General features: G+C 43.1%; 1 protein-coding gene across 10 annotated transcripts in view; it reads left to right on the forward strand.

The window, feature by feature from the left end:
- Window positions 1-17237, forward strand: part of RUBCN (RUN domain and cysteine-rich domain containing, Beclin 1-interacting protein) — a 62505-nt gene that overhangs the window by 34425 nt on the left and 10843 nt on the right. For 3 of the 10 annotated variants that reach the window (XM_005873151.2, XM_005873146.2, XM_005873147.2), the window contains exons 4-13: window positions 1231-1390; window positions 2004-2110; window positions 3005-3161; window positions 3790-4323; window positions 5648-5692; window positions 7608-7703; window positions 8404-8519; window positions 9669-9879; window positions 10348-10449; window positions 12950-13024. In XM_005873151.2, the coding sequence (XP_005873213.1) occupies window positions 1231-1390; window positions 2004-2110; window positions 3005-3161; window positions 3790-4323; window positions 5648-5692; window positions 7608-7703; window positions 8404-8519; window positions 9669-9879; window positions 10348-10449; window positions 12950-13024 (1603 nt within the window). The remainder of the gene's footprint in view (window positions 1-1230; window positions 1391-2003; window positions 2111-3004; window positions 3162-3789; window positions 4324-5647; window positions 5693-7607; window positions 7704-8403; window positions 8520-9668; window positions 9880-10347; window positions 10450-12949; window positions 13025-17237) is intronic. The other 7 variants (XM_005873149.2, XM_014545281.1, XM_005873148.2 and 4 more) reach the window with 7 other exon arrangements.

A 17237-nucleotide genomic window follows, 5' to 3' on the forward strand; every position in this document is an offset into this window, starting at 1 on the left:
TCATTGTTGAGATGATGTTGGGAAAAGTAACTTGTTTTAATTTATTTTTTTAAATGTGTTTTTATTGATTTCAGAGAGGGGGAGAGAGATAGAAACATCAATGAGAGAGAATCATTGATCGGCTGTCTCCCACACCACCCCCACTGGGAACCGAGTCTGCAACCCTGGCATGTGCCCTGACCGGGAATTGAACCATGACCTCCTGGTTCATAGGTCAACACTCAACCACCGAGCCACACTGGCTGGGCAGTAACTTGTTTTGTTTTTGTTTTTTAATATATTTTATTGATTTTTTTTACAGAGAGGAAAGGAGAGGGATAGAGAGTCAGAAACATCGATGAGAGAGAAACATCGATCAGCTGCCTCCTGCACACCTCCCCACTGGGGACGTGCCTGCAACCAAGGTACATGCCCTTGACCAGAATCGAACCTGGGACCCTTCAGTCTTCAGGCCGACGCTCTATCCACCGAGCCAAACCGGTTAGGGTTAGTAACTTGTTTTTAAATGGTAAGGGAACCAAATAACAGGATAGGTCTTACACTATCCTTTTTTATGAAGAAGAGGCCAGAGTCCCATGATTTTTTTATGGAGATTTTTTGTCCTCACTTTCCCCAACAAACCCCCCTCTAATTTTCTTCTATAAAATATATTGCTATAGTCATTTACTCTTAGAAGCTGCTTGAAATGACCATCCATCCTTTTTTTGCACTGACCCTGGCCTGAGACCTGGCTTTCAGAAACAGCCAAGCAGAAGGAGGTTCCAAATAGAGAATGCTATGGCTAGAGGCCAAAAGAGGTTTCTCTTTGGTGGCATTTTTCTAGATTCTTTCCCCCAGGTCTTTGTTGCATCCTTTTCTGAAGGCCGTCTGAAATAGAGGACTCTGTGCGAGAAGGAAAAGATCAAGTTTACCCTTCTTCTGAGTACCCCAGAAAAGATGCTTCTTTGGAGTTAGCACATAGAGACAGATGTAGGAGCTTTCTTTTCTCTAGGAACTGCCTATTAGGTTTTAACTGCTTAGCCCCGCTCCAGTGGCCCAATCCAGCAGCGGAGCCATTAATCCCTTCCGTCCCTCTCCTTCCTCAGTAACCTGTAGATGCTAGCTGGAGGAAAAATGCCTGTGATTGCCTCCTTTTAACCTGTCTCAATTTAGTTCTCAGGTCTTCAGGCCTCAGTCTTGCTGTGTTTTTACCTGTATACATGGTTTGACTCGTGCTTTTTTGCCTCCTAGTTCATCAACTTGCACGAGAATGGCCAGAGCAGCACTGACGGCGTGAATGAGCGTGTCATTGCAGAGCTGTGGCTGCAGCATAGCCTGCAGTGCCACTGCCTCTCTGCTCAGCTCCGACCTCTGCTTGGGGATAGACAGTATATCAGGAAGTTCTACACAGGTAGGCAGAGGTCACTTAGCCAGGATTGTGGCATGGATTCCCTCATTGTTTTCCACTTTACCCTTCCTTTAAAGACTCTTTCCCAAGGTCTCATATTTTACTTGATGCCATAGAGATTCTAATAAGAAACATGTAGCCAGTCTTCTCTCTCACTTCCTATGTAATACACAAACGTATTCCCCTACTCCCGTACGACACAAACCAATAAGAACAACTGCTACTGACTGAGAGTTTCTATGTTCCAGTCACTGTTACGTACTTTGTATACATATACTTTTAACAACAGCCCTGAAAGTTGGGTATTAATATCCCTGTTTTCCAATCAGGGAAGTAGAGTTCAAGAAGGTTAGGTAACGTGGCCAGAGCCAGGATTAAAATCTGGGTCATTCTGAGTTTGAAGCCTCTTGTCCTGGCCTCTCTCCTATACTAGACATTACTTAGCCTCTCCTGAACTTTATTTGTCACTGGCCCCGCTTCTCTCCACAGTGGCCTGATTCTGCTCAAGTCATGTTTGCCTTTTCCCTCGCTCCTTTCCTGAGCTTCTCCCGGGGCCATACAGGGAAGCTGAAGGACTCCCTATTGGCTCTCTCACTGGTTGCTTCTCTCTCCCCAGATACTGCTTTCCTGCTAAGCGATGCCCACGTCACAGCCATGCTGCAGTGCCTAGAAGCAGTGGAACAGAACAACCCCCGCCTGCTCGCCCAGATTGATGCGTCCATGGTAAAGGGGGAAAGGAATTATCTATGTTTATGCTGGCCTCCTAGGCCTCCCCAGGATGCAACCCTCTGTAGCCAGATGTTTCCTTACTTAGTTGTAAACTTAAAGGCTTTCATTAAAACAAACAAACAAACAAACAAACAAAAACACTTGGAAAAGAAGGGGAGGTACTGTTAAGCACCTATTGAAGTAAAAAGTCTAAGTTTAGGTCTGTCTGAGAAGGGAGGTGTCTATTTTTTTAAACTGTTTTAAAAATCCTTAGTTTGAGTAAGCACCTCCTTAAAGGCAGGCTTGTTAAAGCACTGGGAGAAGAGGGATGATTTTGAATCAGGAGTCGGATTTATAGCATCAGACCTAATAGGGTCTAGCATTATACTGGATCATTTTTGTCTTTGATGCATAAGGAAAATTTTATTGCTTGATGTTGCTTATTATTAACTCTCTAGTTCACTTACCCCAACACTAATATCAGTGCCTCGGCTAGAATGGAATCACAGTCCCTACTTCTTTTAAGGAGGTATCCCCTACCTTTCCTGGTTTTAAAATGTTTAGTCTTAGTTACCATACTATGTATGTGCCAGGCATGGTGCTATGCACAATTCATACATCATCTCATTTAATCATCACAACTCTCTAAGGTTGCCATTAATCTCACTTTATAAAGGAGGCCACTGAGGGTAGAGTAAATAAGTCACTTGCCCAGAGTTTGGAGCAAATAGCTTTTAAGTGATAGGACCTGGATTTGAACCCTGGTCTGACTTCTGACTCCATGTGCATAGCAGTACAAGCCTGCTACCAACGGCCAGCTTCTACCAGTGTTTCCGTAGTGCTTAGTGCCTCTCTGAGAACCTTTATCCTTGACCCTTGACTCTGACACTTTTTTTTTTTTTTTTTTAGTTTGCCAGAAAGCATGAGAGCCCACTGCTGGTGACAAAGAGCCAGAGCCTGACAGCTCTGCCTGGTTCCACATGTACTCCTCCAACCAGCTCCGCTCAGCATTCCTATTTTGGGTCCTTCTCTAGCCTCCACCAATCCGTACCCAACCACGGCCCAGGTATGGGAGCAGGACAGGGTAGTTATGACATGTATTCCTCGACTGGAAAGAAGAAGATTTTGTGGGTGCTCACAAGCTGGGTCTAGATAGAGCCTTGAGTTGGTGTAGTTTGTCAAACTTCATGTCTTAATAGTGGAGATCTTAAAAATGTGTATAGCAACTAACCTAAGGTAATTCAGTAGAATCGTTAAAGTAACAGAGGAAAGAGAGGTGGTTTTAGAGTCCCCTGTGTTTCTAATCTTCATTGCCAAGAATGCATTTCAATAATAATAGCCAACGTGTATTGAATGCCTACCACGTGCAGGGCTCTGTTATAATCAGTTTATATGTATTATCTCATTTGATCCTCAAAACAGTCCTGTGAGGTAAATGTTATTATTGCTCATTTTAGATGAGGAATGCATATTAATAAGCCATGAAGTCACTGTCTCAAGAGCTCATTCTCTTGACTTAGCTGCTTCTAAGTAATTTTTTACTCACCTTAAATGACTTACCTTTTCTAAGGTGACGCCATGTGTTCTGAGCACTATTAATGATAGGGAGTTTGAACCTTAGTTGTGGAGAAGCCCTTCACATATACCAAAGGCTTCCAGGTCACCTTTCCCTTCCCTTTCTTTTTATATCCTAGAAAGAAGATCTACTTCCTTTTCTCTCTCTGGCCCTCCCCGGAAACCTCAAGAAAGCAGAGGGCACATTTCCCCAGCAAAGGATGAAACCATCCAAGCCCCTCTGCTTCCAGTCTCTGCATTAGCCAGGGATTCCCCTTCAACTCCAAATGAGATGAGCTCCAGCACTCTGACCAGCCCCTTAGAATCATCCTGGGTCAGCAGCCAGAATGATTCCCCAAGTGATGCCAGTGAGGGGCCCGAGTACTTGGCCATCGGCAACCTGGACTCCCGAGGCCGGACCGCCAGTTGTCAGAGTCACAGCAGCAATGCTGAGAGCAGCAGCTCCAATTTGTTCTCCTCCAGCAGTTCCCAGAAGCCAGCTTCTGCTGCTTCTTCCCTAGTGGACCAAGAGGGAGGTGGGCAGAGCCAGCTGTCCAGTGTCCCTCGCAGGTCCAGCTTCTCAGAGGGACAGGCACTCACTATCACCAACGGAACAAAGAAGAGCCATACTCGCTCCCACTCGGATACCAACATTGTCTCCAGAGGAGCCCCAGGTAATGTTAATCACCAGCCCCTAGTTAGGAAGGTGGTTTCCTGAATTTTTCTTAGGGCGGAAGGATCTTCAAATGGCAGAAAGAGAAGTTATGCTTCTAACAAAAGAGAGAAGTTTGTAATCTAATAGGGTTACCCAAGGCATCTCTCTCAGAATATTTATGTTTGTTCCTTTATACATTGCTAAATAGGAAATGCTTTCCTGGATTCTTTCACCAGTTCTTTAGCATCAGAGCATACACAGTGTGACTCATCACAGTTTGAGTTTTAAATGTATCTTTCAGACAGAGGGGAAGTACTAATAAGTTTTTAAAATAATCCCATTAAATTCCTCCCCTTCCTGTGACTCCTGAGTAGTTTGGTCAGCATGTATTACCAACATGAGAGAGGCCAAGTGATACTAGGGTTTCCTTATTGAAACTAGGGATGAAGTGGGTTTGGGGTGATGTGACCTAGTAAACAAGTAGGCGGGGCAGACTGTGCATCACTAATTCCGGTTGAAAGGCCGTCAGGTAAGGAGGCCTGGCCACTGAGACCTCCCTCACACGAACACCAGCTGCTAGCAGCAGAGAGTACTGTAGGCACAGGGAAGGTGGGTCTCATTGCTTTTGCCATCTTCCTGCCATCATCTCTCCGGGGTTGTTGGTGTCTGGCAGGCTTTGGTTGGGTTTCATTTGTAAGAGGATTTCCAGTGTGCTTAAAGCCAGTTCTGAGTGGGAAAACCCCAGAAATAAAATATAAAAAAATCAAAGAGAAAAAAAAGGATTTCCTTTAGCAACTAGAGCTGCCATTGATTTCTCTTTGTAATTTCTAGGAAGGTGAGAGCTAAGGCCCTCATCTGAAACTTCTCAATAGCAAACTTTTGTCCCTATTTTCCTGTCAAAAACATGGTTTGGCTTATTGGAACTCTTTAGAAAATAAACTCCAAGTCAAAGCCTGTCCTCGCACAAGCTGTTTTAGATGTGAAGAGCACTTGGGTTAGAGTCTCCATTCACATCTCCTGCCGTGGGCCTGGTGTCCACTGCATGCCAGGCAACTGGTCTTCGAGCATGTAATACTTCCCTGTCCTCATTCCTGAATCCACTTGGATTCCAGAAACCATGGTAACCTGCACTGGAAAGGGAGCCAGAGAAAACCCAGGCAGAGGGGTTTGCGGGAGTGTGGGTCACGTGCAGCTTCTTGTACAAGTCATCCCTCCTTCAGCACAAGGGTTCCCTCTTGGGAGTGAAATCCCCACCTGGCTAGATAGAAGGACGCTCTTTTTCTCACTTTCTCTGTTCTCATTTCCTCGACCTGGACTCTCTGCACCTGTCTGTCTACGTTCAGGAGGCCCCAGGAATATCACCATTATAGTTGAAGATCCCATTGCAGGTTTGGGAGCCAGTCCTCCTCCTTTCTGTGTACCACCTCCTTCTGCTGCTCCTCTGTCACCAGTGTGCTTGGTCCAGAACCTCCTTTTCCATTCTGGTGTCAAGTCAAGTCTGGCCAGTCTGGTCCTGCTGTGATGCTTGGACCTGTGTGTAAAACTACACCAATGTTTTGCATGATGTGTTTTCGGCCCACGACTTCCAAATACTTCATTCAGTCTCCCAGCTGCTCTGGGAGGCAGAGTCAAGACTTGTCAGTCCTGTTTGTCCAAAGATGAAACTGAAGCTGCTATATTGTCTAAGGCATCATGATGAAACTGGCAGAATTTTTCTTATAACTGAGTACTTAGAACAGCTTTCTTTATTTTCCTTGAATTAACACCAGAGTGGGTTTTCTTCCCTTTCTGTGGCCTTGGATGTGGATGCATGCTTTTGGCCTCTCCTGTTTCCCTTTTCTGTCACCCGTCTTCCTTCCTTTATCGGGTCCTCCCCACCCCTCATCCCAGCCATTGCAGAGGCTTTTTCTAGTGACTTGGTCTGTTTCTTTGGTTGTCACAGTATGTTCAAACTGAATATTGTACCATAATGCATGGAGATATTAAACTGGAATGTGTCAGCAAAACAGAGTGGTGAGGGAGGACTGAAAACCATGTTCTCCTGGTAATGGGTAAAGCCCCTGGGTATGTTAGCTTGAAAAAGTTCAGGTTAAAGAGGAGTAAGTCTGTGAGACCCAGAAAGCTCAGTAAGCCAGCTGGATGGCCTTTACGTATTGTAAGGAAATAGGGTGCTGGTGTTGGAGTTTATGTTGTTCACTGAGTTTGACTGGGGACCTCAGAGGTCCTTCCCAAGTCCCGGTTTGTTAACAAGGCATCGTGGTAACTGCTGGTTTTTGCTTCAGTTCAGTAGTGAGAAGCAGAGCCCACTGCCAGGACCCCTGGAGATCTTAGAGGCCCAGGAGAACACAGGTTATCTCTCACCACGTAGTAGCATATTTTGTGAGGGGAGCAGCTGACCAGTTGGCACCGTCTGTCAGGGAAATGGGTTGGATGCAGCTCAGTCATTCACCCTCCCTGAGCATACAGCTCATTTCTCAGGCACCCACCTGCTTTCCCGCCTGCTCTTCCTTCTGTGACATTGGAATTTTGTTTCCCTTCGGAGAATATCAGTTTTCTCATTTCCTGCGAGCCCTGCCTGCTGCTATTCCTCCGCTCCCAACTCTCACTGTTCCTTGAAAACTTCTATCCATGCACTTCATACTTTGCCAGCTTTCTCTTAAAACCCCCCTCTTCCTTCTCCGGTAAGGCTGGGCCTCCAGCCCTTCGGTTCCAGGCATCCTCCTTGCTTTCTCTAGCATTGTCTTGGTGCTTGTGTTAAGGACATTGCTGGATTTCGTTTTGCTGTTCTGCCCACTCAGAAATGGGTTAAATTTGTAAGTAGGACACATTTACATTTCAGGTTGAAGGGAAGCCATAGTCTCGTATTTCCTTGGTGAATTTAACCCTTCTGATATTGTTTAAAACCTCGTGTCAAGGTATCAGTAAAGTTCCAATGTGCTTATAATTTGTTTTACCAATTGAAGACAGTTTTATAAATTGGTTTGTTAAGAGGATAGATAATTATGGAACATTTGGTAAGAAGATGGAAGAACAGAGGACTGAATTCATAAACCCACTTTCATTTGATTTTATTTTTCCCCTTTGTGTTTCATTCTGGGTCCCGTTTTTTCTCTTTTCCCCTTGGAATATACCGATTTCCCATGTGTCCCTGCATTCTTGGACTGTTCCCTGTTGGTGTGCCACCTCTCTCCTGTTTGGGAGGGCATCGGGAATGGGAGCAGTTAAATGTTGAAAAGCCAGAGTTGGAAATGTAACTGTTGCTCATGTGTGTGTGTTTTTACTCCTGGTGGCCACTGACACTAGAATCCTGCAATGATAAGTCGAAGTTGAGAGGCCCCTTGCCCTACTCTGGCCAAAGCAGTGAAGTCAGCACACCCAGCTCTCTGTACATGGAGTATGGTGAGTACTAGGAAGGCAGGGCTGCAATTGTGTCTTTGCTCTCCCCTTGTGCCTGCTACACCCTGAGCTGTGTGGCTCGTCTCAGCTCTGTGGAGGGTACTCACCATACAGTATCTCTCTCCCTTCCATCAATTTCAACCCCCGTGCTAGAAATCACACTGCCCCTCCGTTTCTCTGCTCCTCTCTGACTTAGCGGTCCCACCCCCTCTTATGCTCTGGGTGTTATCACTAGGAATGTCTGTTGAGCCAGATGGAATGGCTCTCTGAGTGGGTGAGAGGGACCTTGAAAAGAGGCCTTTGAGTGTCTGGGCTTAGTTACCAGAAGATGAGCTCCACCTGGAAATCAGCCGTAAGAAGAAGCCAGTTGTTTCCTTGTCTGATTCTCAGCACAGGTTTTTGTTTTCTTTTTTTTTGTGGGGTAGGAGAGCGAGTATGTCATCTTAAATTTAGGTGGTAAAAGAATTTTCTCCAGGTGCTTTCCATTCCATCATTCTTTAACCAGGAGGCTTTGTGCTGTGGGATTTGAAATTCAGAGGAATTCCTTTAGAAGGTAGATATCTTTTTTTCCAACCTGTTACGCAGGAAAACTCAAGACTAACATTAATGGTAAAAACATCAGACTTCTTGAAGAAGCGTGACTGTCAAACAGATTTGCTTTTCAAAGCAGAGCTTTTCATATTCACATTCCATTTGCCCACAGAGGGTGGACAGTACCTATGCTCAGGTGAAGGCATGTTCCGAAGACCATCAGAAGGACAGTCCCTTATCAGCTACCTGTCTGAGCAAGACTTTGGCAGCTGTGCAGACCTGGAAAAGGTGAGGAATCTAAAGAATCTAAGAGCTCTTGAGTCAGGAGATCTGAGGGGCGGCGGTGCCATTTGTTCTATTTTTTTTTTTTTTATGTTAATCCTCATCTGAGGATATTTTTCCATTGATTTTTAGAGAGAGGGGAGAGAAGGGGGAGAGCCAGAGAGAGAGAAGCATCAATGTGAGAGGGACATATTGATTAGTTGCCTCCCACAGGCACCCAACTAGGGCGGGGGATCGAGCCTGAAACCCAGGTACGTGCCCTTGACTGGAATTGAACCGGGGACCCTTCAGTCCGAGGGCCAATGCCCTATCCACTGAGCAAAACTGGCTAGGGCACCATTTGTTTGAAAGAGGTCTTGGGGCACACTGCAGTAACATGAGTATAGACTATAGAAAAGGTAAGTTCACAATAAAGATAAGCTCAGCAAATTCTATCTCTGGAGAACTCTTCAGGGAGTTGTGCTCCTCATCAACTCTAGAAATATTATTGATTTTGTCTTAGAAGCTGCCATGGACAGAGAAGGATTGAATTTGAGCCACCTGATTGTTGTTTCCTTGACCCTGGAACCTGAGGGAAAAACTCTTTCTAGAGCCAACTTCTATATTTTGTTCTAAAGCTCAGCTATCCTATATAATAAAGAGCTAATATGCTAATTAGACCGAATGGTAGAACGACCTTCCGGATGACCTTCTGGAACAACCAGTGGGCGGGGCCGAGGGGCCTTGAGGCAGCCAGTTTCTTTTAATTTCCTGCCTTGGGCCTCTAGTGTAATAAATAATGTTCCTGTAGAATTTTATAGCTTACAAATTATAGCACTTTATGTTGAGACATCACATTTAACTTAATACTTTGTGTACCGCTGTATGGCTTTAGGAAAGACCCTGATAGGAAATGTAGGACTCTGCTCTGTCATATTTTTATGTGGAAAATAGGACAGGAAGGCCAGGCATGAACAGGTATGACAGCAAAGAGAATGTAGAACAGGTTTTCTGGTCATCAGCTGTCCTTATAGCAGAACCACGCATTTCCCCTGGCTGTTTGGAAGAACAGTAGCGTGTGCCTTGGAAGCTTTATTCCCGACAGTGTAATCAGCGGGGCGTTCAATACTTCTAACCCCTTGCTGAACAACTTCTTTGGTGCTCTCCTTCCCCCAGGAGAATGCCCACTTCAGTATCTCAGAGTCCTTGATTGCTGCCATTGAATTAATGAAGTGCAACATGATGAGCCAGTGTCTGGAAGAGGAGGAAGAGGAGGGGGAAGACAGCGATAGAGAGATCCAGGAACTGAAGCAGAAGATCCGCCTTCGCCGCCAGCAGATTCGCACCAAGAACCTGCTCCCTGGGTACCAGGAGACCGAGCATGGCAGTGAGTGAGGCTCGAAATACCTCTCTTCCTGCGTCTTCCTGCCTCAGGAGAACTTGGTGCCTCCTGGGTTTTCTTTTCTGTCTTAACTTGAGAGGTTATCACCAAGCCAAGGGTTCCTTTTCTGTCAGAAAAGATTTTCTAGGTTTTATTTTTTTCTACCAGACCAGAGTCCGAGACTTCATCCATTTCCTACCTCAGAAATATCTTCCAAAAAATAGGTTTCTGATATGAGGAGAGCTAAGACCGTTGGCCCCAGATTCCCTTCCCAGATAATAGTACCTACTATTTACACGAAACTTTATTAACTTCATGAATGAAAGATCGGCCAGCAAGCAGAACTAGTTTCCACCTCCCCAGCATCTGTCCTGCTGACGTCATACCAGGTCCCTTTTGTTGTGACACCCAAAGAAGTAGGAGACGTTTTTCTGTCCTGTTTATTCCCTCCTCCCCTTTTTTTGATGTTAACAGGCTTTCGGGTCACTTCCAGCAGCTCCCAGTTCAGCTCCCGTGATTCCACACAGTTCTCTGACTCTGGCTCTGCTGATGAGGTTGATGAATTTGAAATCCAAGGTAAGAAGTGGCACTTGGTTTCAAGGGCGCTTTCATTACCGGTTTCTTTTAATTTTGAATTACAGGCTGAGAAGTTTTCCCTAAGTAGTGATCTTCAGTATGGTCCATGGTGGAATGTTGTGGGTTATTGTAAGGGACAGCCTCTCTTGCTAAAAACAAAACCCCTTTTAAATTTAAGCAGAAAAGAACACCGAAAGGAAGTGTTGCGGGTGGAGTGGACTGGTCGTTGAAGTCACCTGGTGCTTCTTCCTCCATTGCACCTTTCTTTTGGATTCTCCCTTGGGTTCCTCCTGCTAAGAGCCTCGGGCTGGCCCATACCTACATGAAATTAGCATCCTATTCTCTTGTATTCCATAACACAACTGAAATTGTTTCAAAGTGTTTAAAAGGAGCTTTATTATAATTCTAAGAGAAAAGAACAGAGTCACTGAGTGGGGAGGGGAAGCAAAAAAGGGAAAAAAATTAAGTTTACAAAGTAGAGCTTTATTTTCTGTTCTCTCAGTGGCAAATTGCTTAGCAGAATGACAAACTTTTGTTTGTTTGTTTTGTTAATCCTTACCCAAGGATAACAGATATCTGCATAGAGAAGGGGAGGGTCATAATCTGGGAAGGCAGTTGTTAAATTAGGTTAACCTATGATTAATGGGTTCATTCATTTCTGCAAATCATAGATTTCTTTGAGTTCCCATCAGTGCAACACACAGACAAACAAAAAACAGCAGTTCAGGGACATAGCTTTTCCCCCATGGCTGAAACCAAGTAATTTTCTTATAGAGGGTGAATTGTACCTGTAATTCTCCATTGTAACATGATGATGAATAGATAGATCTTTTATCGAATGAGGCTTTGATTTCCTGTTTACACTAATCCAGAGAACTCATTCACCTGCACAGACCTCTAGGTGTGGTAGCTGGGTTTCTTCCCCATTCAGAAATAGAATTTTTACTCATACTTTTCCAGGTTTCCAGGAAATCTTTCTTCTGTATTCTCCTTAATATATCTGATTTCTATTCATGACAGTAGTAGTCACTTAAAACTCATTTTTTTTTTGTTTGTATGTGGTTTTCCAACAATGATTCCCCAATTCTCTGACACCAACTCTGAGTGTCCTACGATTCAGTTCTAACACTAACTTCTGGAGCACAGACCTAACCTCACAGCTTAAGATCATAATCCTTGAGACTATCCCTGCTTAAATACCAGCCATAGATGGGTCACCAGGATCACCACATGTCTCCCTAGCCAACTACAAATTCAGGGGTTCCCATGACTCCCTACTCAGGTTCAGTAATTCACTAGAATGACTCAGAACTCAGGAAAGCACTATACTTACAATTATAGTTTATCATAAAGGGTAAAAATGAACAGCTACATGGAGAGGTGTATAGGGCAAGGTCCCAAAGTGTCCATAGGAACCTCTGTCCTGTGGAGTCAGTGTGTGCCACTGTCCTATCCATATGTTCACCAATGAGCAGGCTCCCCCAGTCCTCATCACTGTAAGTTTTTATCAAGCTTTCATTGTGCAGGCATGAGTGATTAAATCTTTGGCCATTAATGATTAAACTTAATCTCCAGGCCCTCTCTCCTCCTGCGAAATTGGGGTTGTGGCTAAAATTTCTTCTGGTAACCAGACCTACCCAAGCTATCTGGATGTCCCCAAGAGTCCCCCTATTAAATAGTATAAGCTCATAGAAAGGGGCTCATTATGGATAACAAAAGACATTCCTGTCACTTAGGAAATAATGAATTTTAGGAGCTCTGTGCTAGGAACTGGTCCAGAAACCAAATATGTATTTTTTATTTTACCACAGTCTGTGATTGACTTGATATCCAAATTAAAATAAATAAATAAATAAAAAGGTTCTGCTTCTCTCTTGGAATCAACGGAATTTCATGAGGGTGATATTAAGGTAATTTTAAAACATGCTGCTTCACTGGGTGTGGATAAGTCTGCCCCTTGTAGCAAAGCAAAGAGGCAGGGGAAGCTGCATAAGATGGGAGGAGCCACATTTGAAATAGCTTGCCTGGAGGTGGCATGAAATACACCAGTGGGCCCAGAGAAGACGTTTAATCAGCTAAGTCTCTAGTCAGTTCCAAACAGAAATCCTTAAAAGAAAAGGCCTAAGGCAGGGTTTCTCAAACTCTAAACCCATAATTCTTTGTTGTGATAGACTGCCCTGTGCATTATGGGATGTTTAGCATCATCCCGGCCTCTACCCACAAGATGCTCATAGCACAACCATGACAATAAAAAATGTCTCCAGACATTGCCAATGATAAAATCTGGCCAAATCTTTCCCTGGTTGAGAACCAAAGCTATAGTGAAAAGTATACCTGTAGAGTATACCTATAAATTTAAGTTCCTAAAATCAGTTTCATCTTTTAGAGCAAAAGTCAAGTCCCGATTCCAGGAATATTTGGTATAGAAAACTGTCATTTTCATTGATTTACTTCCTGTCTGAATACTAAAGGGCCCCTTTTTATAATCATTATTACACAGATGGTAGCGAAGGATCTAACCTGACTCACATGTCAAAGAATGGACTCTCAGTGTCAATGGCCTCGATGTTTTCAGGTAGCCTTTGTTGCCAGCGTGGGTGTGCTCATACATGCATGTGTGTGAATTTATACATAGTTCATGTGACACCTGTCAAGGTTATGAAGACTAAAGGGTCTGGAGAACTAGCTTTGAAAAATTGGGCTTAAGCCAGCTAGGGACACTTTATTTTATTTATTTATTTAATTATAATTTGTATTGATTTCAGAGAGGAAGGGAGAGGGAGAGAGAGAGAGAGAGAGAGAGAGAGAGAAACATCAATGATGAGAGAGAATCATTGATCGGCTGCCTCCCGGAAGCACCCTAGTGAGAATCGAGCCTGCAACCTGGGCATGTGCCCTTGACCGGAATCCCTGACCGGGACCTTTCAGTCTGCAGGCCGACGCTCTATCCACTGAGCCAAACTGGCTAGGGCAAGGGACATTTTAGATATTCATTTTCTTCTTCCTCATATGATCCCAACAATCCTCCTCACTGAGATGGTCCTTGTTTGTCTTTCCCTACAGTGATACTTACAGATTAAGTAGTTGTTATGGCTGGTGGAGGTAGTGTAGAAAGGAATGGTCAGGTAAAGAAATTTTAGTTTAAAACTATAGCTAAGCTACTGCCACGTATCCAGATAGCAAAAGTCAGAGAGAATGGCATGAAGCTTAGTGTCTCTTTAGAGTTTTGAATTTCCAGAGCCAAAATCTCTCTCCTCGGTACTCTGCCTACAGTTAGGATTTAATGCTGCACATGTTTGGCTTTAGTAATTGCTTTGTGATCCAAGCAGATAGCCTTTCTGTAGGTGGATAACAAAGAAAGTAGCAGTTTTCTACTCAAAGTGGCTTTACAACTCACAAACACAAAACTTGGGACTTTTATTAAAGTTAATTTTAACTTAATATTGTCAGCAACTAGAAATTAAAATAATTGTTTAAAATTAGATCAAGATTTAGAGAAATAAAAATAATTAGGTACCTTTTTCTCTACTCCTGAATTGTTGTAATTTATTCTAACATAGTCTTTCCTTGCTTAACATATATTTTTCTGTCACTTTTTAACTGGTTTTTAATGTTTACAATCGCAGTCCTTTGATTGTGTGTTTATTGATTACTAGAGGCCCAATGCACGAAATTCGTGCAAGAGTAGGCCTTCCTTCCCCCGGGTGCCGGAAGGAAGCCACAACCTGGGCATGTGCCCTTGACCGGATTTGAACCCAGGACCCTTGAGTCTGCAGGCCAACGCTCTATCCACTGAGCCAACCCAGCTAGGGCTAGAGGTTTCTTTTTGATCACTGTAAATGATTTATGCTATTAAAGAGTCTTTTGTAATACTATCCTAGGAAGGTCATCAGAATCTATAACATCCTTGGAAAAATTAAGAATCATATTATGGACAACGTCTATGATAAATACTCTGCACATGTAATACTCTGCTTAATGTAATCACTTTTCTTAGATCCTGATTCATCAAATAAACCATATGGAACAGAAGTGTTTATGAAGGAAATAGATTTGAAAGTTACTTCCTCCTAGCAATAAAGTGGATATAAACCTTGTAATCATAGAAAGCTTTGTATTAATTAACATCTATTTCTTTTTTAAAAACAATTTTACTGACGCATAATTACATACCAAAATTTAACCACTTTAATTAAGTTTATAATAATTTTTAGTAAATTTACCAAGTTGTGCAACCATCACCATAATCTAGTCTTAGGACATTTTCGCCATCCCAGTAAGTACCCATTTACAGTTATTTTCTTCCCCACCTCAAGACCCAGTCCACTGCTAATCTACCTTCTGTCTCTTGTAGATTTGCCTTTTTCTGGACATTTCATATTAATATAATCATACAATATATGATCTTTTGTTTCTGGCTTCTTTCACCTTACCTGTTTCTTCTGATGGTGTCTACCAAACTGGTATGATATCATTCGTAAGCTCCCAATTCCAGATAGTCTTTTCAACTTTTTTAGTTTTAGTGTTTTGTTATTCTTTTTATCCCTAACCCTTCTTTATCCTCGTCAGTTACAGCTGCATCAATTCTTCATTATCTTCCTTTTTAGATTCTCCTATAATTTCTGTCTTCTGCACATATGTATCTAGTCAGGTCCACTCAAGAGACAGAAACCACACAGTAATTTGAATAGGGAAAGTTTAATATAAAGAATTATTAACTATAATGCAGGAACAAAGTAATGGGAAACTGGCTCATAAGGAGCAAAGAGAACAGTAGAACATTCAGGAATAGCAGATAGAGGCAGCAGTCACTATCCCTACGACTGAGCTAGAGCACCCGGGGTAGGAACAAATGTAGAAGAGGCCACATCTCTAAGGTTGAGATTCAGACCTCCAGGCTCACTGGATGGTAGAGAAGTTCTCTGAAGCTGCAGAGCAGCCCTGAGACTGTGCCAGGGGATGCTGTCCACATAAGATGCCATGCCAACGGCCCTCACCAGGAAATCATTCTCTGGGGTGCTAGAGGAGGCTTCCCCCAGGGAGGTGCCATGCCTCAGAACTCAAGGGGAGCTGGGGGAGGTGGTTCATGGGAGGTGGTTCTTGCTGTGAAGCTTTTCCAGGAGGTGCCACGGGAAGCCATTTATGAGAAGATGTATCACTAGTAGGACTCGGCTGCAAGGCGATGGGAAGGCATGCTTACTCTGGGGAGAGGCACATGCAGCACAGGCGTCTGCCTAGAGGAGCACACAAGAACCGGCAGGAGAAACCCTTCCTCTTCCAGTGTCCCTCCAGTGCCCTCTACTGACAAAAGTTAACATCGCACCAGCTAGCAAAAGATTGCTTTTTACAAGTCCAGCTCCACTCTCATAGAACAGACAAAAGGACAGGTTTGCAGCTGAAAGGCAATAAATTGAAAATAGGTAAAATATATAAAGAGGGAAGTTCATGAACTGTGTTTTTTGACAAGTTTTTAAATTATATCTAATTCAAGGTAATCAGTTGCTTCTCCCTACCCTCCCTCTTTAAAATATTTTTTCTCCTTTTATAACAAGAATAATTATGATTCTTCATATTGAAGTGTTTCCTTTTGATTTTTTTGAAGTATTTCCTTTTGAATCAGCAGTTATAGAAAATTCATTGGTGTTGGATTTCTAGATGTATTCTTGGGTATAACCTTATCTGCTAGAAGGAAAGCAGTGTGGAAACCAACATCTAATTGGCCAGTAAATTCTGAAGTTGACTCTATTCCTATGCCTTTGTTGATTTTGCTACTGTACCAAAGTTTTAACCAGTTCTTCCCTGAGTATCCCTATATCAGTATCTGGACATGCAAAAATTCTTCTTATAACATGTCATTATTTTTGTTGTTTGTTTATATATTTTTTTAACTTTTTCAGTCAGTAGTAATAGCCTTGTCCTATTAAAGCATCAGAAACATTTGAAATATGTTTTTGTAACCGAATTGATAAAAAGTTTCATAATTATATTAACTTCCACTTAGAAAGAAAGCTTCTCAGAGTTCTTTCTAAGGTGTTTTCATTTGGGGTACATGTAATCCATCCAGATGAATAGCTTCCTCCTCTCTCTTTACCCCTTAATTATCTTAGACCCTTGTCTACTTTTATCCAAATACTTGACTAGTGTTCCAACCACATTACTTAGTCATCTGCTTGGACTGACTAGAGCAGTGATGGCGAACCTTTTGAGCTCGGCTGTCAGCATTTTGAAAAACCCTAACTTAACTCTGGTGCCGTGTCACATATAGAAATTTTTTGATATTTGCAACCATAGTAAAACAAAGACTTATATTTTTGATATTTATTTTATATATTTAAATGCCATTTAACAAAGAAAAATCAACCAAAAAAATGAGTTCACGTGTCACCTCTGACCCACGTATCATAGGTTCGCCATAGACTAGAGAGTCAACAGGATGCAGCAGAAGCCCAGTACCCACAGGCCTTCATGATACTTGACCAGTGTCAGGAGTCATGTCCCTTATGATATCAGGTGCTGCCTGTCCCCTCCTCTACTGGGGTAAGATCTTGACATCCAGATCTCTATGGTCTTCCACACTCTTGGTAGGATTCATGATGAGCTAGGAAATCATTGCACCGAGGAAGAGGAGGAGGAGGAGGAGGAGGAGGAGATGTGATGTGATAAAGTATGACTTGAGCCCTAACCAGTTTGGCTCAGTGGATAGAGCATCGGCCTGCGGACTCAAGGGTCCCAGGTTCGATTCCGGTCAAGGGCATGTACCTTGGTTGTGGGCACATCCCCAGTAGGAA

Source organism: Myotis brandtii, unplaced genomic scaffold (genome assembly GCF_000412655.1).
Source record: "Myotis brandtii unplaced genomic scaffold, ASM41265v1 scaffold4, whole genome shotgun sequence".
Lineage (NCBI taxonomy): Eukaryota > Metazoa > Chordata > Mammalia > Chiroptera > Vespertilionidae > Myotis > Myotis brandtii.